Source organism: Coregonus clupeaformis, chromosome 8 (assembly GCF_020615455.1).
Source record: "Coregonus clupeaformis isolate EN_2021a chromosome 8, ASM2061545v1, whole genome shotgun sequence".
Taxonomy (NCBI): domain Eukaryota; kingdom Metazoa; phylum Chordata; class Actinopteri; order Salmoniformes; family Salmonidae; genus Coregonus; species Coregonus clupeaformis.
Window position 1 is genome coordinate 12,746,598 of NC_059199.1, and position 22,684 is coordinate 12,769,281.

General features: G+C 42.8%; 2 protein-coding genes across 7 annotated transcripts; both read left to right on the plus strand.

The window, feature by feature from the left end:
• Window positions 1–779: 779 nt before the first annotated feature.
• Window positions 780–10,098, plus strand: LOC121572708 (zinc finger HIT domain-containing protein 1-like). Its single transcript, XM_041884728.1, has 5 exons — window positions 780–878; window positions 7,283–7,459; window positions 7,630–7,709; window positions 9,046–9,215; window positions 9,825–10,098. The coding sequence occupies exons 1-5, from the start codon at window positions 854–856 to the stop codon at window positions 9,844–9,846; spliced, it is 474 nt and encodes a 157-aa protein (XP_041740662.1). The 5' UTR covers window positions 780–853; the 3' UTR covers window positions 9,847–10,098.
• A 2,834-nt stretch (window positions 10,099–12,932) lies between these two features.
• On the plus strand, window positions 12,933–21,562 carry LOC121571152 (ceramide-1-phosphate transfer protein). Of its 6 annotated transcripts, XM_041882475.2 has the most exons (9): window positions 13,183–13,831; window positions 14,268–14,311; window positions 14,446–15,295; window positions 17,384–17,520; window positions 17,677–18,672; window positions 18,769–18,839; window positions 20,136–20,353; window positions 20,498–20,866; window positions 21,113–21,562. In XM_041882475.2, exons 5-9 carry the CDS (start codon window positions 18,588–18,590, stop codon window positions 21,339–21,341), a joined length of 972 nt encoding a protein of 323 aa, XP_041738409.1. In that variant the 5' UTR covers window positions 13,183–13,831; window positions 14,268–14,311; window positions 14,446–15,295; window positions 17,384–17,520; window positions 17,677–18,587; the 3' UTR covers window positions 21,342–21,562. The 6 variants fall into 6 exon arrangements, with proteins under 6 accessions (XP_045077735.1, XP_045077734.1, XP_041738409.1 ...); XM_045221800.1 differs by lacking the exons at window positions 18,769–18,839; window positions 20,136–20,353; window positions 20,498–20,866; window positions 21,113–21,562 and adding an exon at window positions 12,933–13,157 and having other exon boundaries at window positions 13,717–13,831; window positions 17,384–17,525; window positions 17,677–18,100; XM_045221799.1 differs by lacking the exons at window positions 18,769–18,839; window positions 20,136–20,353; window positions 20,498–20,866; window positions 21,113–21,562 and adding an exon at window positions 12,933–13,142 and having other exon boundaries at window positions 13,717–13,831; window positions 17,384–17,525; window positions 17,677–18,100.
• Window positions 21,563–22,684: the final 1,122 nt, after the last annotated feature.

Below are 22,684 nucleotides of genomic sequence, written 5' to 3' on the forward strand. Positions count from 1 at the left end.
GTCAACATTGGCATTACATGTTGGCATAAAAAAAAGCTGTTGAACCACATCAGAAGCATATATCAGGCCATAGATGCACTCAGGTGTGCATGTCCCCCAGGTGACTGAAATGCATAACACGTGTTGGAAATGATTATGGGTGTATGACACATTATGTCTATTTGCACATATATGGCAAAAGTAAAAAGTCGGTATAATTTAACCACGTCAAAAGCTGGCCCTCAGATGTGCCTGTCCCTTGTTGCTTCAGGTATGACCCACCCACATCCAGGTTTTCGCATAGTAAACACTGTTTTCACTGCATATACCACTATACCAGAGTGTATTTCCATGGAACCAATACTCCCTAGACGTTTAGAGGTCCAAATTAATGAACATTTTCATAATTTGTTTATTTTTTACATTCCATAATCCTTCCATTGTTGTTGTTTTGTTTCATGTAAGGGTATGTAGGCCTATATCCTTTCATTTTTTACGTTCTAGAAGACTCTAGAGCTCTCAAAGTATGTAAACCCTTTGATCTGCTTTTTATCTCGTGATTAGTACAAATGTAAATTATTTGTTACCATTGAGAAATACAATTTTTACATTTTAATAGCGCTAAATTATTATATACCGGTATATTTATTTGTGTGATTATTTGGTTCAAGAAGTTATCTTAATCCATATAATCATATTTTATCTATTTCTCACCACTAGAAATAACATTTTAATTCCATGCTCATACATACCACAAGAAGGCGACCATGTCACACAAACAGAAACGCGCAACAAAAGAATCTGTGACAAATTGTTCGCTGCAGGCCTACGTAGATTCTCCAAACGCGTTTGCTGCTAAAGTAGGAAGGATTAAATGGTTTTTGAAAAGAAGTCTTCGGGTGAGTTTAACCCTCTTTTCTTAGACAAATAGTTGCTTCTGATTATAATAACTATATCGAGTACATAACTTGAGTTCACAAGTCAATAATACAAGAAAAGTTGACTTAACAAACAACCGTTCGTTTGTCACTTGAGCTTGCTAACTGGCTAATCGGTGGTGTTGTGTGCAGATGCGCTATCGTCACAAAAAATACCCGTAGTGAGCACGTTTGACATACTATACTGAAACATATAGCTAGAGCATCTCTGATTGAAAACCTAGAAAGCAGACGAAAGAAGTTAATTGCAATGAGAGGAAGTACATGACAACAGAAAGTAACTTTCAGTACTTTTCCAACAGCAAGGTTAGCTAATAAATCATCGTCTAGTCCTCTAGCTCTTCTAGCCAGGCTATTACTAGCTCTTCTAGCCAGGCTATAGCTGTTCCAGCTGGGTAATAGGCCCTTTTCACGATGACGTCATCTAACTTCCGCCTTTCCGCGTAGCAGGTTAACTTCACTTCCGTTCGCCCGTAACCTGAGACTTCTCAACGAAAATACAACTGTTGACCACTAACTAGCAAGCTAGCTACTTGAAGAAATTCCAAAAGGTACGTTTAAGTTAAATTAGTAAAGTTAAGAGTAATAATGTTTACGTATATGCAATGGTTTGTAACTTGCTAACGTTATTGTTAATTCATAATTGTTCACTGCCTTAGTTACTTAAAAGTGGGCTAACGTTAGCTAACAACAACTTAGTACCAGATACCGATAACGTTAAAGGTAGCGTTACATTGCTGCCTGGCTGTAATGTAACAAGTTTACTTAGCTAGCTATCTAACCCTTTGTTAGGCAGTTAGTTTATTCATGAATGTATAGTAACTCACCTATTCAAATACTGTTGTGCATGATAGCTAGATAAATATTGATTCCTGGTCAAAGCTGAATGTTAAAAAAAAATCTCCTCAGCTCAGCAGGAGGACACTCTTAAGACCCAGGCCATCGCCCGGCTGAGGATTTTAGTCGAGAGGGCCATACGGAGGGTGAAGGAGTACCATATCTGGGATGGGCTTGTTCCTCTTTCCACAGTGGGTTCAGTGAATCAGCTGTGGGCCATCTGCTGCCTCATGTCGAACTATCAGGGACCTCTTGACATTAAAGGAGACAAACCAGTCTGATGTTTTTGTCAACTGGAAGTTGTATATTTCCTGAGTAAGCTAGATGGGCTGTAAATAGAAGTACTTTTATATTACTGTATTGTATGTACAAAAAAATGTAAATATGAATTAACTTTGTTGGTAATTTAATTGATCTAATGTTATACTGTATGTTTTTGTTAAGGGTAATAACTTTTTCATAGCTATTAATGAACCTAATGTGATATATTGTAAAAATATCCAACTATTAACCATGTTATGTGCTTATGTGTCATGGCACTGATGGAACTATTAAATATATGTTTGCAAGCAACTGCTTCCAATCCTTTTTGATTTTGGTAAGAGCATTTACAACATCGCAATCCTTTTCAAGATTTGTATTTCAATACATAGATATACAGTATATAACACAATTAAGTTCATTTGCAGTTAAAGAAAAACATGTCGACATTTACATCACAATCCTTTTCAAAATGTGTGTTTCAGTACATAGGAGATATACAGTATATGACAAGTTAATTTGCAGTTAAAGAAAAAAATGTCAAAGGTTCACCTTCCACATTTACCTTAACACTATTTACACACAAAATTCTGCCTTATGTTTTATAACTTAAGAAGACATCCATGTAGATGTTATAATAGAAATGATCAAGCTTCTGTCGCATTGAGTGGATAATCTCCTCATCCCTAAAGATTCTCTCAACTGTGAAGTCAGTGCGGGTATCTGTAATGAAGTCACACCACTGAAGTCCGCTTAAGGCGAGTTGGCCTTGAACCTGATAGTAGTATTTGTGGCTCTTCTTAAGGCAGGCCTGGCCTTTAACTGTGATCAGGTGTTTAACTTGGGTAACATTTTCAACATCGCAACTCTTAACCTCAGCAAGACCAAATGGTGGTGCTTCTGTTGGGCAGAAGACTTTAGCATCCGGGCTGGCTGCAAGGTGAGGTGAATCAGGGTGGATGATGACCCCGCATTGTTTCAGAGAGACATCACAAAAATCAGAATATTGCCTCAGTATCTCAGGTTCCAGATCCAACCCTCTTCTCATAGCAGCTGTCTGAGGAGTTCCTCTCAGAATGCGGGTTGCCAAAGCCTTGGCAGACAACTCCCCCACGAACATGGCATATTTCACGGAATCTGCTGGCTGTCAGTCGGGGTTTGCGTACCTGGCTCCACAGCTGGCATTCTGACTGCATTCTTGTTTCTGCTTCAATAGCAGCAGACATCTCCTCTGACACAATCAGGCTGTCCAAATGACATTGTTGTATGTAGTTGGGCTCAAAATCAATGGGAAATTTAAAGTTGTAACCTTCAATAGGCAACTGAGGAAACTCACTGGCACCAGGGTGTTTAATAATATCTCTACTTAATTCTAGAGGGCACTGGTAAGAAAGCACAGACCCAAATGGCACAGGGCCAAATTTAGAGTCCACCAAATTAAGGCCCTCAAGCCCGTGCAGCAATTTGCAAATCCCTGGTTGTGGACGGATGTCTTTCAGTTTCTCAGCACTGGCCATGACGTGAGGATCCGGAATAGGCCCTGGCATGAAAGTGAGATATGTCAAGTTTAGATTTCATTAAATGCCACCTTATCTTTTTCACTAAAAAAAGACAACCACACTCATCCAGTCTCGTACATGCTTCTAATACAAATAAAAAATATCCACTGAAAGTCTATATAAAAAGTAACAAATAATAATCACTTTTATGTTTGTATTATTTTAGAAATGCACTAAAGTCTTTGTGCTCTAGTACAGGCGGGGGGCTCATTCAGACTCACCATCATAGGCTCGGTACAGTGTGCACTTCACACCAGCTCTGACACTTGTTTTTTTCTTAGCCGCTGGTTTACACACCGCCATATCATTGGTGGCCTCTGGTACAATTCCCTGTGATATAATAATGATGAACAATACATTGTCAAAAGTCAATACAAACTGCAAAGTTCTGCATCAGTGTAACAAATAATGTCTGACCTGTGTCCTAGGCCGGTGCCAGGTCTGCAGTGCGCTGGTGCATGACAGAGGCAATGGCACTGTCTTAAAGCCCATGGTAACATAGTGAGCACTTTGAAAAAGAAGTGCTACTATGTGATTACATAGTGCTTTCCCAGCAGAGCAGGAACATGACATGTGATTGAGTACCACAGGAACCTCTGCAGAGTCTAGTGTAACCTGTTCATAGAGACATAACAATTAGTGCTGTACTTACAAAACATTTTTTCTGCGTTTCATTATAAACTACTGTACACAATTTTCAAAACCCAATTTCTTTTTTTAATTAAGAAAAATTGGCTGTTCTGAAACCTTTGACAAGTAGTGCCAACACTTATCGAAAATTTGAACATTTTGAGTTATCACAGAATCTTTCCCAGTCTTTATTGCCGTCAACAACCCACATCGGTTTGTAAGAATTTCGTTGTGTATTAAGTTTAATGATACAAAATCAGAGCTCAGACTGAGAAACAAACTGATCCACAGTGGAACTTTGTGGAATCATTCTTATTAAATCTGCAACCGCAGCAAAACACAACAAAAAGAAAACTTATCTATCTTAACCTTAATCTTAATCTATCTAATCTTATCATAATGTTAGAGAACTGTTTATCTGAGAAACCTGAAGCCGATGAGCCTCCTCATTTTTCTTCATGGACCTGTAACATCGCCCTCTCACTGTCACCTCACCGTTAACTACACTTGAGACTGTTTCAATACAGTGATTGGGAGAAAGGGCGCAGCATTAGCCATTAATACATTACTGACTCTTATCTTACGGTCGATACAAACAGCAGTAATATTAAAAAGAGGCTGCAAAACAGAAACTCGTCAGCTCATAACCTTCGCTAGCATAGGGCTAATTTAAGCTAAATAAAGATAAACACGTACCTTCATAATCAAACAGGTAACCTTCAACGAAGAACTTGTAGCCTTTATCAAGCTTCGATCTTGAAGTAAGGGACCACTTGTCAGCAAGTCGTTCTACGTCGTTAAGTCGTATTGGTGGCAGATGTGAAAGGGACTGGGTGAACTCCATAATGATGTGCTACTAGCTAAGCGTTCCTAAGCGACACCGGATGTAAACATAACCTGCATCGCGGCAGAACGGAAGTTGTCTGACGTCACGTGAAAAGGGCCTATAGTCGTTGATAAGTAGCTTGTATAAACCTAGCCAGCAGATCTGACCCGCTTGCTTACAGCTGCACTAGGGTCGGACAGACGTGTAGATTAAGAAGGGGTGAAAGTAGATTACATTTCTTCCCGGTACAGTACCACCTATACCAAAAACATGTATGGGCCAAATCATAGAATTTCATATAGAATCCCTATTAATTCAATACGATCTCTGTGGGCCTAGTAGTAAAGATTTGTAATGTAACTTTTAAAATGTATAACTTTATTGTGGCATAAAAACAACCAGTCATGATGTTTTCATCTGATTGTCAAACAATCACTTCAAATGGCTCCTTTACTAGGCTACCTGCACACTTTAATCCACAAAACAAAAAAAATCCAGCCTCCAAACCACTGTGAATGGAACGAGACAGTGGCTGCTGTGGCTACTGCTAACTAGCATGAGGACGAAACACAGCAGTTTACTTAAAAACTAGCGGTCGTTCAATCTTTTCTGTCTAACAGTTGGGCTAATGGGACAATTCGGAGTACAATGCATTTCTCATTCATGGATTGAGGTACGTTTTTCGAGACATATCTCGCGCCGGCTCCGCTGCGTCTTAATCTACACAGAAAGCCTGTCCTACCCTAATGCAGCTTTAAGCAAGCGGGTCGGATCTGCTGGCTAGTGTAAAGGATAGCAGGCACATATTCAACTAACCTGTACTTGCCGATACTTTCTTCGTTCTCAATTCCGAAGAAAAGTGTATCTTATAAATGTCTGTGTCCAGCTGAAGGAAAATATTACATCCACAATTTGCACCGAGTGAGGAGTTCCTTCGCCATTTTAGCTGCCAGACCTCTTGCCTTTCCCAACATCTTTGTTGGTACTGGACTTTTCATGAGATGTGGCCATGTGTAGAAGCAGATGACAGCACTTCACACAGTGCGACCAAAATATCTACATACATGCAAGCGGCATTTCTCACTCGATACAAAACATGGATTTGATATATTTCTGAATATTCTCCGGTTTTTGGAGAACCACTTGCAACTGGACACGGACATATATAAGATACATTCTTCGTTCTCGATTCAGAAGAAAAGTGTATCGCCAAGAACAGGTAAGTTGAAAAATGGGTGCCGGTTCTTTCCATTAGCCAAGCTGTAACGCTGTATGCAGCCATCACAAAATCACGTTACAATTCGGTTTCTACAGTAAGGTGTATTTGAGCAGAGCGGAAGAAAAAGGTTGCACATCAAGTAGCTGGCCCGGAGGAGGGTTGGCCTGCCATATCTGTTTTTTAGGCTACTGTTGCCTTTAAAACATGAGACCAATGTAGACTGGAATGACTTAATCCATATGACTACGGATATTGGATATTTTATAAAAAATGTATCCCCCCATCTCACTTCCCTCTATCTCTATCCCTCACTTCCCTCTATCTCTATCCCTCACTTCCCTCTATCTCTATCCCTCACTTCCCTCTATCTCTACCCCTCACTTCCCTCTATCTCTACCGCTCACTTCCCTCTATCTCTATCCCTCACTTCCCTCTATCTATATCCCTCACTTTCCTCTATCTCTATCCCTCACTTTCCTCTATCTCTACCCCTCACTTCCCTCTATCTCTATCCCTCACTTCCCTCTATCTCTATCCCTCACTTCCCTCTATCTCTACCCCTCACTTCCCTCTATCTCTATCCCTCACTTCCCTCTATCTCTATCCCTCACTTCCCTCTATCTCTATCCCTCACTTCCCTCTATCTCTATCCCTCACTTCCCTCTATCTCTACCCCTCACTTCCCTCTATCTCTACCCCTCACTTCCCTCTATCTCTATCCCTCACTTCCCTCTATCTCTACCCCTCACTTCCCTCTATCTCTACCGCTCACTTCCCTCTATCTCTATCCCTCACTTCCCTCTATCTATATCCCTCACTTCCCTCTATCTCTATCCCTCACTTCCCTCTCTCCCTCACTTTCCTCTATCTCTACCCCTCACTTCCCTCTATCTCTATCCCTCACTTCCCTCTATCTCTATCCCTCACTTCCCTCTATCTCTATCCCTCACTTCCCTCTATCTCTACCCCTCACTTCCCTCTATCTCTACCCCTCACTTCCCTCTCTCCCTCACTTCCCTCTATCTCTCTCCAGCCCGTGTTGCGGAGGCAGGACAGAGGCGTGTGTTGGACGATGCAACACGCCAGCGGAGGTTAAATCGCCAGCTGGATGCTCTAGAGAAGGACAACTTCCAGGATGACCCTCTCTCCTCCCTGCCTCCCGCCGGTCCTGCCGCCCGCCTGCCCACCTTTAGCGAAGGAGACGAACCTGGTGTGTGTGTGTGAGGGAACACCTTTTAGACCTGCCCAGTGCTATTGTTTGGTGGAGAGCTCTACATAAATTTGTTCATGTGTACTTTTGCCCCCTTCTCTCTTTCATCTCTTCATCCTACTCTCTCTTTCTCTCCCTCTTCCTCCTTCCCTCTTTCTTTCTGTCTCTAGGTAAGAAGAAGAGGAAAACTAGAGGTGATCACTTCAAACAGAGATTTCGCAAAAACTTCCAGACTCTACTAGAAGAAGAGGTAGGTAATAGAATTAGAACACCTCTGACCCCTAACCCCTAACCCCACAAGTAGTGCATCATATAGAGAAGTAGGTGTCATTTGAAACACACCAGCATAATGTGCAGAGGAGTGCATCGTGACTGAACATTCAGATAGAAATACATGATGTTTGTATGTAACAGGGTTGGGGTCAATTCCATTTTAATTTCAGTCAAATCAGAAAGTACACCGAAATTCCAAAATGTTGAATTGGAATTTGGTTTACTTTCTGAATTGACTGGAATTTAATTGAAATGGAATTGACGCTAACCCTCGTATGTATGGTCCTCTGTAGCTCAGTTGGTAGAGCATGACGCTTGTAACGCCAGCGTAGTGGGTTCAATTCCCGGGATCACCCAAGTGTTAAAAATGTGTGCCCGCGTGACTGTAAAGCGCTATGGATAAAAGTGTCTGCTAAATGTATTATGTAGCACACTTCTCTTCATCATGCAGAATAGGGAATCAGCTCTATAGAGACTTTCTGAACGTGACCCTGGGTGTGTCCCAATAATATCTCCTTTCTCCTGAAGTGTGAACTCGTTCACTAAATAAATAAAAAAGTAAACTTAAGGCTTGCCTGAGCCAGAACGCCCCAAAGTACACTTATTCACTACTACCCACAAATTTAAAAGCATTGGATTGGCATTGGCTAGTGGGAGCTTCCACCATATTTCTTATACTAATAGTTTCCTTTGAAATCAGTGAAGAGAAGTGAACAAGTGCACAATTTGAGAGGAGAGATTATTGGGACTATGGGAAGATCTCAATTGCATACTCCTCGCGTCCTCTCTCCTTGTCTCCTTCTCAAAACCCATTGGAGGGAAAAGGTCAGAGGGGAGGGACCTCTGGCTTTCTATGCAATTGAGATCTTCCCATAGACGGGTTGGTTGTTAAGCAACAAAACCGACGCATGCAAAACAGACTGGGTTGGCTTAGATAAGCTATATTTAGTCTCCAATGTTTATTGAAAACATAAATACATTTGCACAATGAGCACTCGTTTTCTCTCAAATACATCCTTACAGTTGTTGGTTAGCTAGCTAACGAATTTTAGCCATATTAGCATTGATATGAAATCAGTCAAAACACCTCAAAACAAGACATGGTATCAAGAACAAGATGAAACGAGCTGAAACAAGCTACTTACGATTCTCCACATGGCAGTTTCTTGTCATTCTTGCTAGCAATCTGGCCATCCAGAATCACAACAACACACTGACTTCTGCCCCATGGAAACACGTTGTCCACTAACCCATCTACAGCCCCCGTCTTTGCTGAGAGGCTAACCCTGTCCCTGCTGTGCTGTGATTGGCAGAACGTGTCTGAGAGGGAGGAGCCTAATTACCTGTCAGCTGCGGCCCCTCCCTCCTCGCTCCCCCCTCGTCTGTTCTGCTCCGTCTGTGGATTCCCCTCCTCCTACACCTGCTGCTCCTGTGGGGGGCGCTACTGTTCCACACGCTGCCTTATCACACACAGAGAGACCAGGTAACTCACACTACACTACACTACACTACACACACTAGAGCTGGGACGATAAACTGATAATGATCGACACCAACCATACCGATCACTTATCACAGGCATTTTGCTGGTATCATTCATTACGATAAGTAGCCTATACTAGAGACATGGGAAGTTTGAAATGAAATAAGTTGACTAATATGGGTGATTGTTAATGGGACAATTGATGGCTACAACCATAAAACTAGTTGTAGTAGTTTCAAGGATAATAAAATAAAAACTGTGGTGCAGATTAATGTTATAAAGGTATTGTTCTATTTATTGTTATCGGATCAAATAGTCAAAAATCCATATCGCGATAAATTGCCTATCACCCAGCTCTAACACACACACACACTGTTCCACACGCTGTCTACACACACAGAGAGGTAGGTAACATGCATGCATCGCACACACACACATTTCACACACATTACAGCCCCCACACACACACTACCATACACACTGAACACACACATTACAGCCCCCCACACACACAATACCATACACACACACACATACACAGTATTGTATATTATCCCCACTACCCTTAGCCTCACAACTCATCTCTCTCTCTCTCTCTCTCTCTATCAGGTGTCTGAAGATGACTCTGTAACAGCTCATCTGACCATACTTGGTCATGCTCACAGAATGTGGATGGTAAATTCTTCCACCTGTAGCTGTCTAGAATGTTACAACACAGGAACGGTGCTACGGTTATGACCGTGTACCAGAGATGCTATGGAGAGAACACTACCAGAGAACTAATGGGGAACGCAACTAGAAAGTTACAAACATGGTCTGAAGCAGTAGCGGTGCATGGGTAAAATCACTGGGAAAGCCAGAAAAAAAGCCATATTTCAACCTATGTGTTGTGATTATTGCATTGTTTGCTGTATAACCTGTTCATTCATATGCCTTGCAATTGTGATATACACTACTGTTCAAAAGTTTGGTCACTTAGAAATGTCCTTGTTTTCCAAAAGAAAAGCAATTTTTTTGTCCATTAAAATAACATCAAATTAAGCAGCAATACAGTGTAGACATTGTTCATGTTGTAAATGGCTATTGTAGCTAGAAATGGCTGATTTTTTAATGGAATATCTACATAGGCGTACAGAGGCCCATTATCCGGTTCAAAATGGCCAGAAACAAATAACTTTCTTCTGAAACTCATCAGTCTATTCTTGTTCTGAGAAATGAAGGCTATTCCATGCGAGAAATTGAGCCAGAGGACAAATACATTATTGTCTAGTTTGAGAAACAGATGCCTCACAGGTCCTCAACTGGCAGCTTCATTCAATAGTACCCGCAAAACACCAGTCTCAACGTCAACAGTGAAGAGGCGACTCCGGGATGCTGACCTTCTAGACAGAGTTGCATAGAAAAAGCAAAATCTGACTGGCCAATAAAAAGAAAAGATTAAGGCTTTTTCTTTGCAACTCTGCCTAGAAGGTCAGCATCCCGGAGTCGCCTCTTCACTGTTGACGCTGAGACTGGTGAGGACCTATGAGGCGTCTGTTTCTCAAACTAGACACTAATGTATTTGTCCTCTTGCTCAGTTGTGCACCGGGGCCTCCCACTCTTCTTTCTATTCTGGTTAGAGACAGTTTGCGCTGTTCTGTGAAGGGAGTAGTACACAGCGTTGTACGAGATCTTCAGTTGCTTGGCAATTTCGCACATGGAATAGCCTTCATTTCTCAGAACAAGAATAGACTGACGAGTTTCAGAAGAAAGTTATTTGTTTCTGGCCATTTTGAGCCTGTAATCAAACCCACAATTGCTGATGCTCCAGATACTCAACTAGTCTCAAGAAGGGCAGTTTTATTGCTTCTTTAATCAGCACAACAGTTTTTAGCTGTGCTAACATAATTGCAAAAGGGTTTTCTAATGATCACTTAGCCTTTTTAAAATGATAAACTTGGATTAGCAAACACAACGTGCCATTGGAACACAGAACTGATGGTTGCTGATAATAGGCCTATGTAGATATTCCATTAAAAATCAGCTGTTTCCTGCAACAATAGCCATTTACAACATTAACAATGTCTACACTGTATTTCTGATCAATTTGATGTTATTTTATTGGACAAAAAAAATGCTTTTCTATCGAAAACAAGGACATTTCTAAGTGACCCCAAACTTTTGAACGGTAGTGTATAGGCCGAGACAATAAGAAGACACAGTGGCAGAATAAATTCAACCACACTTTGTTTTATCACAAAACCGGATAGCAACCTCTGTTACATGGCCTACAGCATGGTCAAGCAAGTTAATGTTTCTGACATTTTCGGACCACTAAACAACTATTGATTTAGAACCACAGAGAGTTACCGCAAGTTGCAACGAAAACAGGAGCTGCCTCCACTATTCCAGCACCATTTCAACATCATCAAATCACCTCTGCTTAGTCTAATACAGTGACAACTAAAAGATACCAAAAATAATTTAGTCCAATCAATGTAAGCTAAATATGATGTGGCTGTCCATGGTTCTGATTTCTGTGTGTGTGTGTGCAAGTAGAAAAATATGTTGACTCACCCTACTTGTAGAGAAATGCCATCCTCCTCTCTTTCATGTTGACGAAAAAGTATATCGCTCTGTCATACAGTACACACTTTTATTTTTTGTTGTACTAGGCTACCTGGCTAAAATGCTTGCACGCTAGCCTAACTTCCATTCATGGGTAAAGTTAGCTAGTTAACATTAGCCTTCTACATCTAGCTACATATTGAACTTCCATCCTCTCAGGCCAGGGGCACAACAATGTATGAATTAATGGTTGAATCAGAATAGCCATTATAATCATTGGCCAGTACTGAGAATTAAGTAAAACCACAAGTCCAAATCCCTATCTCCATCCATGGCTAATTTAGGAAAGGGACAACTTTGGCTAGCTAGCTAGCTAGTCACCAGAGGACAACAACACAACGAGATGCAACAATTCAAGTTGTTTCTGTCAATGACGTATGTTCTCAATGCGATTTGATAGGAGAGATGCCAAAATCCAAGCTGGCTTCCCTTAACACTTTATTTTTTTGGTGCGCCAGGACCATTCACAGTTGAGCTCGCTCAGTTTAGCTCAATGCTGATTGGCTAATTTTGTATATTTTTTTTTGTCAAGGGAGGCCAAATGCTCGCTGGCTTCCCTTGCATTCCATTTAGTGCTACAGGCGGCAACAATGTCATACTCGTTTGGACCAGACAGCATCAGATAGATGTCCTACACGTAGAGAGACAGAGGGGCGCTGTTTCGCACGCCTGGATGCTTTTTCCGGTGAGATACATACAGCCTCTTGTGAATTTATGAAACACAGAGACGAAAGATAAATAAATTGGGGGGGAAGGCTGGCTTCACTTGGTATCCGTGAATACACGCCACTGGGCTGAAGGGGGTCCCAGGGGACTGTATCGTTGTCTGTCTGCTATGATGATTTAATTAAACATGTTTGATTATGACTCAGTGTGTTTTGTAATCCTTTATGCGTGTGTGTACATACGCACGCGGAGCCTGTGTACCCTGGTTCAGGTTTGTATTTGATTTATTTAACTAGGCAAGTCAGTTAAGAACAAATTCTTATTTACAATGACGCCTACACCGGCCAAACCCGGACGACGCTGGGCCAATTGTGCGCCGCCCTATGGGACTCCCAATCACGGCCGGTTGTGATACAGCCTGGAATCGAACCAGGGGGTCTGTAGTGACGCCTCAAGCGCTGAGATGCAGTGCCTTAGACCGCTGCGCCACTCGGCGCATGTTTGTTTATAAGCTCTGTCCTGTTAGGAGGAATGTTCCTAGAGGGAACAACAGGTTGTACGCTTATCCGCTTCCAGGAGGATTAATAAAACAACTTCCTTTTTCTGAAACCACTGCACACACCCTTCAGCATAACTGACTAAAGTCTACCAGTGGTAAAGTATATGATTGTATGTTAATGTAGTGCATGTTATGAAAAGGCTATATAATTATATTGGGGGGGTCAAGTGGTAATTAAGGGCAACAACCCCTGAACCTCAGCTGTAAAGGGACGTCAATTATTAATGCATGCAGATTGAGGGTTTTCCACTAGTTACCCCAGCTACAAAGTCAACATTGTCTATATTGTAAATATTCATGAAAAAAAGTAATTGCTTTTTGGTCTTAATTTAAGGTTAGGCATAAGGTTAGTAGTGAGGTGGGTATGATTAGGTTTAAAATCATTTTAAGAAGAGAAATTGTCGAAATAGGCGGGGTTTATGACTTTGTGGCTGTGCTAACTATAGTGACTAGCGGTGGAGGAGAGAGTGAAGGTTGCGCTGGATTTGGCACAGACAGGACGTCTGAGTAGGCTGTGTGTGTGTTTGGTGTGTTTGGAGCCCATTGACAGCACTGGGAGGTTGAGCGCTCCTGTCAACGAGTGAAAACTGCGCTTGCATCGAGCGCTGTGTGAATGGCGGATGACTGCGCTAGGCTCGGTACAATAATCCGTCACTGTTCGCACCGCAGACTTTGCCCGGTGAGGGAGTCCAGTAACGTGGCGCGAGCAGCTGTCAAGCAAAGCTAGCAGCGGAACCCGGGGCTCCTCGAGCTGTCAAGCTAGTCGATCGCTGGAGCGCGCCAGGTGAGTAGACTGGAATGAATGGGTGTATGGGTCGTCCTTTTAACACAGATCTTGGATCCGATTACCCTACCTAAACCCTAAACCAATATGGGGGGATGGCAGAGACCGCGGGCAGATTAATCCCTCTTTCAATGCGCGGTGATCATTACGCACAATAAACTATAGGCTATAGCTGGCTTTCATTTCAGCCGGGTATAGCCAAATAGGCAGTTTTCCCCGAGAAACATGATTTTTATGTTTATTTTCGCTTTTTAATATTATTTATTTGATGCTGAAAATCCCCCTCAACGCTGTCTGTAGACATCAGCCTGTGATTGGCCAAACTCTGTGTTCTCGGAGGAGCGCAAAACCGATTGGGTTAGAGGTGTGCACACTGCACAGATTATTGTGTGAATATGTTGTTTGTGTGTGTGTTTCTCTGTGTGCATGGCTCTAGCCTAGACCCCCATTGATACTGCTGCTGCCATGGAGAGGAGAGAGGTAAGATATCGGAATATTTTATTGTGATTTAATGAAACAGTATCTGTTGCAGAACATCTGCTCATCATACCCCCCCCTCTCTACCTCTCATTCTTTCTCTCTTCTGTCTCTCTCTCTCTTGTCCTCTCCTTCAGCATCCAGTCGGAGAAGTCCTCATCATTCCGATGAGATCTTCAACGTCACTTTTGCCCCAGGATTCAGCTCGACCCCAAACCCTTTCCCTACAGCCCTCCTCCCCTCCTCCCCCTCTTTCCTCCCCTCCTCCCACCTTCTCTCTGTCCAGTCCCCAGCTCCAGGCTGAGTTTCTGAGGAGAGCTCCCAGAGCTGCTTCCCCTGACAACGACTCGGCAAGACACCAAAACCTTCCCCACAAGCCCTCTCCCCCCATCTCCCCCTCGGTGTCCCCCTTCTCCTCCCCTCCTCCCCCTCTTTCCTCCCCTCCTCCACCCCTCTCTCTGTCCAGTCCCCAGCTCCAGGCTGAGTTTCTGAGGAGAGCTCCTAGAGCTGCTTCCCCTGACAACGACTCGGCAAGACACCAAAACCTTCCCCACAAGCCCTCTCCCCCCATCTCCCCCTCGGTGTCCCCCTTCTCCTCCCCTCCTCCCCCTCTTTCCTCCCCTCCTCCACCCCTCTCTCTGTCCAGTCCCCAGCTCCAGGCTGAGTTTCTGAGGAGAGCTCCCAGAGCTGCTTCCCCCGACAACGACTCGGCAAGACACCAAAACCTTCCCCACAAGCCCTCTCCCCCCATCTCCCCCTCTGTGTCCCCCTTCTCCTCCCCTCCTCCACCCCTCTCTCTGTCCAGTCCCCAGCTCCAGGCTGAGTTTCTGAGGAAAGCTAGCCGTGGTCTCAGAACTGTCTCCTGTGACACCAACGATGTCCTCACCTCCCCCAGCTCCACCCTGGTCTCCCCCTTTACCTCCACCACCACCTCCCCCCTTACCTCCCCCCCACAGCCCCTTTCCCCCTCCATGCCAACTACAGAGGGTGAGTGTGAGTTTTGGAGCAGTGTCATGGTGTAGTACTGATAGTATAGTCTGAGTAATGTGATGCTTGTCTCTCTCCAGTTCTTAGATACTGAATAGTAGTAGTAGTGTCGTTATAGTATACTAATAATAGTAGTGTAGTTATAGTGTACTAATAGTAGTAGTAGTGTAGTTATAGTATACTAGTAGTAGTGTAGTTATAGTATAATAGTAGTAGTGTAGTTATAGTATACAAGTAATAGTGTAGTTATAGGATACTAGTAGTAGTAGTGTAGTTATAGTATACTAGTAGTAATGTAGTAACAGTATATTAGTAGTAGTGTAGTTATAGTACAATAGTAGCAGTGTTGTTATAGTATACTAGTAGTAGTGTAGTTATAGTATACTAGTAGTAGTAGTGGTGTTATAGTATATAGTAATAGTAGTGTAGTTATAGTATACTAATAGTAGTAGTGTAGTTATAGTATAATAGTAGTAGTGTAGTTATAGTATACTACTAGTAGAGTAGTTATAGTATAATAGTAGTAGTGTAGTTATAGTATACAAGTAGTAGTGTAGTTATAGTATACTAGTAGTAGTAGTGTAGTTATAGTATAATAGTAGTAGTAGTGTAGTTATAGTATAATAGTAGTAGTGTAGTTATGGTATACTGGTAGTAGTGTAGTTATAGTATAATAGTGTAGTTATAGTATACTAGTAGTATTAGTAGTGTAGTTATAGTATAATAGTAGTAGTGGTGTTATAGTATGCAAGTAGTAGTAGTGGTATAGTATACGAGTAGAAGTAGTGTAGTTATAGGAAACTAGTAGTATTAGTGTAGTTATAGTATAATAGTAGTAGTGTAGTTTAGTATACCAGTAGTAGTGTAGTTATAGTATACTACTAGTAGTGTAGTTATAATATACTAGTAGTAGTGTAGTTATAGTATACTAGTAGTAGTGTAGTTATAGTATAATAGTAGTAGTGTAGTTATAGTATACTAGTAGTAGTGTAGTTATTGTATACTAGTAGTAGTAGTGTAGTTATAGTATACTAGTAGTAGTGTAGTTATTGTATACTAGTAGTAGTAGTGTAGTTATAGTATACTAGTGTAGTTATAGTATACTAGTAGTAGTGTAGTTATAGTATACTAGTAGTAGTAGTGTAGTTATAGTATAATAGTAGTAGTAGTGTAGTTATAGTAAAATAGTAGTAGTATAGTTATGGTATACTGGTAGTAGTGTAGTTATAGTATAATAGTGTAGTTATAGTATACTAGTAGTGGTGTAGTTATAGTATACTAGTAGTAGTGTAGTTATAGTATAATAGAAGTAGTGTAGTTATAGTATAATAGAAGTAGTGTAGTTATAGTATAATAGTGTAGTTATAGTATAATAGTGTAGTTATAGTATAATAGTGTAGTTATAGTATAATAGTAGTAGTAGTGTAGTTATGGTATAATAGTGTAGTTATAGTATACTAGTAGTAGTGTAGTTATAGTATAATAGTAGGAGTGTAGTTATAGTATAATGGTGTAGTTATAGTATAATAGTAGTAGTTATAGTATACTGGCAGTAGTGTAGTTATAGTATAATAGTGTAGTTGTAGTATAATAGTAGTAGTAGTAGTGTAGTTATAGTGTAGTTATAGTATAATAGTAGTAGTAGTGTAGTTATAGTATAATAGTAGTGTAGTTATAGTATAATAGTAGTAGTGGTGTAGTTATAGTATAATACTAGCAGTGGTGTAGTTATAGTATAATAGTGTAGTCATAGTATACTAGTAGTAGTGTAGTTATAGTATACTAGTAGTAGTGTAGTTATAGTATACTAGTAGTAGTAGTGTAGTTATAGTATAATAGTAGTAGTGTATTTATAGTATACTAGTAGTAGTGTAGTTATAGTATACTAGTAGTAGTAGTGTAGTTATAGTATAATAGTAGTAGTGTATTTATAGTATACTAGTAGTAGTGTAGTTATAGTATACTAGTAGTAGTAGTGTAGTTATAGTATACTATCAGTAGTAATGTGTGTGTGTGTGTCTCTCCAGTCAAGAGCTGCTGTGTGTAATGTAGTGGTGTACAATAATATGTGTGTGTGTGTGTGTGTAGGTTGCGCTACTCTCCTGTCTCTCTCCAGTCCTGAGCTGCTAACTGAGCTGTGTCAGTCTCAGTCCCGTCCTATGAAGCACGTCTCCGTCTCTAAAGGACTCACCACTGTCTTCTCTGGACGGGGCAAGGGTGTAACGGTAAGGTGTGTGTATGTGTGTGTCACACCAATGTCTTCTCTGGCAGGAGGGAGGACAGAAAGAATTGGGGGAAAATGTTAGAATTTACCTACTGTGGTGAATATTCTCTCTCTCTCTCTCTCTCTCTCTCTCTCTCTCTCTCTCTCTGCACTCCAGACTCCTATCCCTGCCACTGCGTCAGGAGCAGCCAACCAGACACTCCGCTCAGACTCCACGGCTAATGGGAGAAGACAGGCAGGTCCCAGGCTGTCTAATGGGACAAAGCGTTAGACTAAGCTAAAGTGCCTCTGATGACCCCAGCTACTATATAATGTAATTGAAAATAATGAAAACCAGCAGTACTGTGGCCCTCCGGGGCCTGGAGTTGAGAACTGAATGACAAATGACCAAACACTATCTATACTGCCATGTGCCACTGCCAACACACTAACATCATAGACACAATGCCAACCGACACACTTACACACACTGTAACACACACACACACTGTAACTCTTCATGTAAGACATGGAGAGGAATGTGGTAAGGTGAGGCATGTCTCTCTCTGCAAAAAATAAATGATCGCATGTATCATAACACACTTGTTGGTCTCTGTATTGTGTGTGTCACTGATAAGATCCAACCCATGGCCAGAGTCTAGAGATATCATGAGATACAGGGACTGTGTGTGTGTGTGTGCGTGCGTGCGCGTATGTGTGTGTTGATAGAGGGGTGATGAAACGGCGGTTGAGATAAGAGCCAAAGGTTAAAGGTCAAGTACATAGTGTTCCAGGAGGTGTGGCTTAAATAGGAAGTGTGTCTTTACTGTAATACATTTAGAAAGAGAGTGAAAGGAAAACAATACTAGAAATCGTGTAAGCTGCATAGAGAGTAGAGGGAGAAAGGGAGATGACAGATATAGAGAAATACTTCTAGGGGATAGCGTTTACTACCAGTTAGTCGTATTCCCCAGCCGGATCTCTCTCTGTAGCGATTAGCCTGGGGACGAGGTGACCTACCAGTATGTGAGGGGTGGTCTACTGAGTGTGTCTGTGTTCATCAGGACAGTACCTGTCTGTGTAGACAAGATGGGTATTAATGGGCGACTGCAACGCTACCTGCTGCCAGCCTCCATCATGGCTCTGCTGCTCTTCCTCAGTTCTTTCTGGCTCCGTGAGTTTCCACTTTAACCATAGGGTTTAGCTGAAACTGTTCTCCGTGTGGCTGTGTGTGTATAATGTGACATACACGTGTCTCTCTCGCTTTCAGCTCAGATTGCTATGGGTGATTGTGAGACCTCCTGGCACCCCTGTCTGAGTTTCAATTTCTACCGTCCAACAGTGAGTACACACACATGATTTAGCCTGTAGGGAAATGTCTTAACAGTTAGTAGTTAGTCATTCTATAATTTATATTGTAGTGTAAAACAAAGTGAAAGATTTGAATACATAATAAAAATAAATATAAAATACACTACAAAAGTATGTGGACATCTGCTCGTCGAACATCTCATTCCAAAATCATGGGCATTAATATGTTGGTCCCCCCTTTGCTGCTATAACAGCCTCCACTCTTCTGGGAAGGCTTTCCACTAGATGTTGGAACATTGGTTCTGGGACTTAGTGAGGTCGAGGTTGGAACATTGGTTCTGAGCATTAGTGAGGTCGAGCACTGATGTTGGGCGATTAGGCCTGGCTCGCAGTCAGCGTTCCAATTCATCCCAAAGGTGTTCGATGGGGTTGAGGTCAGTCAAGTTCTTTCACACCGATCTCGACAAACCATTTCTGTATGGACCTCGCTTTTTGCACTGGGTCATTGTCATGCTGAAACAGGAAAGGGCCTTCCCCAAATTGTTGCCACAAATTTGGAAGCACAGAATCGTCTAGAATGTCATTGTATGCTGTAGCGTTAAGATTTCCCTTCCATGGAACTAAGGGGCCTAGCCCGAACCATGAAAAACAGCCCCAGACCATTATTCCTCCACCAAACTTTACAGTTGGCACTATGCATTGGGGCAGGTAGAGTTCTCCTGGCACCCGCCAAACCCAGATTCGTAAGTCCGACTGCCAGATGGTGAAGCGTGATTCATCACTCCAGATAACGCATTTCCACTGCTTCAGAGTCCAATGGCGGCGAGCTTTACACCACTCCAGCCAACGCTTGGCATTGCGCATGGTGATCTTAGGCTTGTGTGCGGCTGCTCAGCCATGGAAACCCATTTAATGACACTCCCGACAAACAATTATTGTGCTGACGTTGCTTCCAGAGGCAGTTTAGAACCTGGTAGTGAGTGTTGCAACCGAGGACAGACAATGTCGTCCTCGGCGGTCCTGTTCTTTGAGCTTGTGTGGCCTACCACTTCACGGCTGAGCCGTTGTTGCTCCTGAAAGTTTCCACTTCACAATAACAGCACTTACAGTTGACCAGGGCAGCTTTACTGCCAGGGTTTGTCTATGGAGATTGCATGGCTGTGTGCTCAATTTATACACCTGTCAGCAACGGGTGTGGCTGAAATAGCCGAATCGACTAATTTGAAGGGGTGTCCACATACTGTTGGTCATGTAGTGTAGATGATACCTCTCGCTTTGTGCATTCATCTTCTCCGCCTCTCTCCCTCTCTCTCTCTCCTGTTCCAGCCGGAGACCCCTGTTATTCCTCATCCAGGAGGGGTGCAGAGTGGGGGACAGCATGGTGAGAGGGGTGTAGTATTGGGTTCCGTGCCCCCTCTCCATGTGTGTCCAGGTCAACAGTTCCAGGTGTGGCGTCTCATGTCCCACCTAACCTCTTCCATGGCTACGCACTCTGACGACGTTCTGCTGGAGCATTACCTCTACAGCTGGGACGAACTCATCAAGTATGGCGTGTGTGTGTGTGTGTGTGAGAGTGTTTATAAGGAGAACACCTTTTAAACTTGCCATGAATGATACAGTAAGGAGTTGTTAGGTGAAGGGCTCTACATTCATTCCCCACTCCTCTCTCTCGCTCTCTCTCTCTCTAGGTTTATGGAATCTCTCGGCCCTCTGGTCAGTTTTTTCTCTCAGAAGGTCAAAGATAAGATCGCTGTCATCAGAGAGCTGGCCCAGCAGGAGAAAGTGGACCATGAGAAACGTAGTCCAGCAGAGGGACACTCTGGACTACAAACTCCCCCATCTGGACTACAAGGCCCAGCGGCCTACAGCTCAGTGCGTTCCATGGTGGAGTCGGAGCTGCAAAGTGGCTTGGTGAACTTCAATGTACGGACGCGCTCCGGGTGCAGAAATCTGCTGCGGCTCCACCGTTCCCTGCTCTGGATCCTGCTGCTACTGCAGGGCCTGGGGGAGGGACCGGACGCACAGGGGGCTTACCGCACCCCTGGGGAGCTCTGCAGGTATCCTTTAGACAGAACACATACACACACTTGCACACACACACTCAAAAGGTTAGTTTACAATCTCACTAAATTATTGAAGACCAAGTCCCACACTACCCATAGCCTGATGGCCATGCCAGCTTCCCAGCAGCGTGGACACAGATGCCTGCTCTCTCACGCATGCACACACACACACACACACACACACACACACACACACACACACACACGCACACACACACTAACCTTGCCCCTGTTCCCTAGGGATGCGTACACCGTCGCCCTGGCCCCCCATCGCCCCTGGTTGATCCGCAGGGCGGCTGAGCTGGTGTTTGTAGCTCTGCCAGACAGAAGAGTGTTCCTGGACATAGTTTGTGTGAGAAAAGAGGAGGAGGTTGGGCCGGTGCTCAACACGGTTCTAAACGTTATGAGAGAGGTATACACACGCACACAGAGCATGCTGGAAGAACACAACATGATGGAGCTGCCATAGACAGACACACACACACGTACGCAAGCACACATAGCCTGCACAGACTATAAAGACACATGATAGAGAGACTGTAGAGACACACAGCAACTCAGTTAGTTAGGCCTACCGTATAAGCATGTTTACAACTGTATATCTAGAAAGGCCTTTATAATTAAGGATAACCCTGGAATACCTGCTCTGTGTCAGTGAAGTGAAAAGAGTGAATAAACATGTTATTTATTCATGAGTGTCTGTAGTTGTTATTGTGTGTGTTTGTGTTTGTGTGTCTAATGCTGTGTAACAATCACAGAACTATAATTAGTACCTGGATCACCAGGCCGGCACTCTGTCCTTCTACAGTGTCTCTGACAAAATGACCCTCCTCCACAGTGACCACATTCACTCAGCCCCTCTATCATGGGTTCTGGCTTCATTGCTTTAAGACCACAGCTGAGTTATGTGAGTTAGACTAGAGGCCCATGTCAGTGATGCTTTAACCTACTATTCTGTGAGTTGTTTATCAGATATACAGTGGGGGAAAAAAGTATTTAGTCAGCCACCAATTGTGCAAGTTCTCCCACTTAAAAAGATGAGAGAGGCCTGTAATTTTCATCATAGGTACACGTCAACTATGACAGACAAATTGAGAAAAGATGTTCCCAGAAAATCACATTGTAGGATTTTTAATGAATTTATTTGCAAATTATGGTGGAAAATAAGTATTTGGTCACCTACAAACAAGCAAGATTTCTGGCTCTCACAGACCTGTAACTTCTTCTTTAAGAGGCTCCTCTGTCCTCCACTCGTTACCTGTATTAATGGCACCTGTTTGAACTTGTTATCAGTATAAAAGACACCTGTCCACAACCTCAAACAGTCACACTCCAAACTCCACTATGGCCAAGACCAAAGAGCTGTCAAAGGACACCAGAAACAAAATTGTAGACCTGCACCAGGCTGGGAAGACTGAATATGCAATAGGTAAGCAGCTTGGTTTGAAGAAATCAACTGTGGGAGCAATTATTAGGAAATGGAAGACATACAAGACCACTGATAATCTCCCTCGATCTGGGGCTCCACGCAAGATCTCACCCCGTGGGGTCAAAATGATCACAAGAACGGTGAGCAAAAATCCCAGAACCACACGGGGGGACCTAGTGAATGACCTGCAGAGAGCTGGGACCAAAGTAACAAAGCCTACCATCAGTAACACACTACGCCGCCAGGGACTCAAATCCTGCAGTGCCAGACGTGTCCCCCTGCTTAAGCCAGTACATGTCCAGGCCCGTCTGAAGTTTGCTAGAGTGCATTTGGATGATCCAGAAGAGGATTGGGAGAATGTCATATGGTCAGATGAAACCAAA

Excerpts from the sequence above, each read along its gene's own strand:
- LOC121571152 (XM_045221800.1), top strand. Across the intron at positions 15,296-17,383 it reads CTCCATGCCAACTACAGAGG|GTTGCGCTACTCTCCTGTCT; the intron begins GTGAGTGTGAGT and ends GTGTGTGTGTAG. Across the intron at positions 17,526-17,676 it reads GGCAAGGGTGTAACGGTAAG|ACTCCTATCCCTGCCACTGC; the intron begins GTGTGTGTATGT and ends TCTGCACTCCAG.
- LOC121572708 (XM_041884728.1), top strand. The coding sequence starts at position 854 with ATGGTTTTTGAAAAGAAGTCTTCGG. Across the intron at positions 879-7,282 it reads TTTTGAAAAGAAGTCTTCGG|CCCGTGTTGCGGAGGCAGGA; the intron begins GTGAGTTTAACC and ends ATCTCTCTCCAG. Across the intron at positions 7,710-9,045 it reads AGACTCTACTAGAAGAAGAG|AACGTGTCTGAGAGGGAGGA; the intron begins GTAGGTAATAGA and ends TGTGATTGGCAG.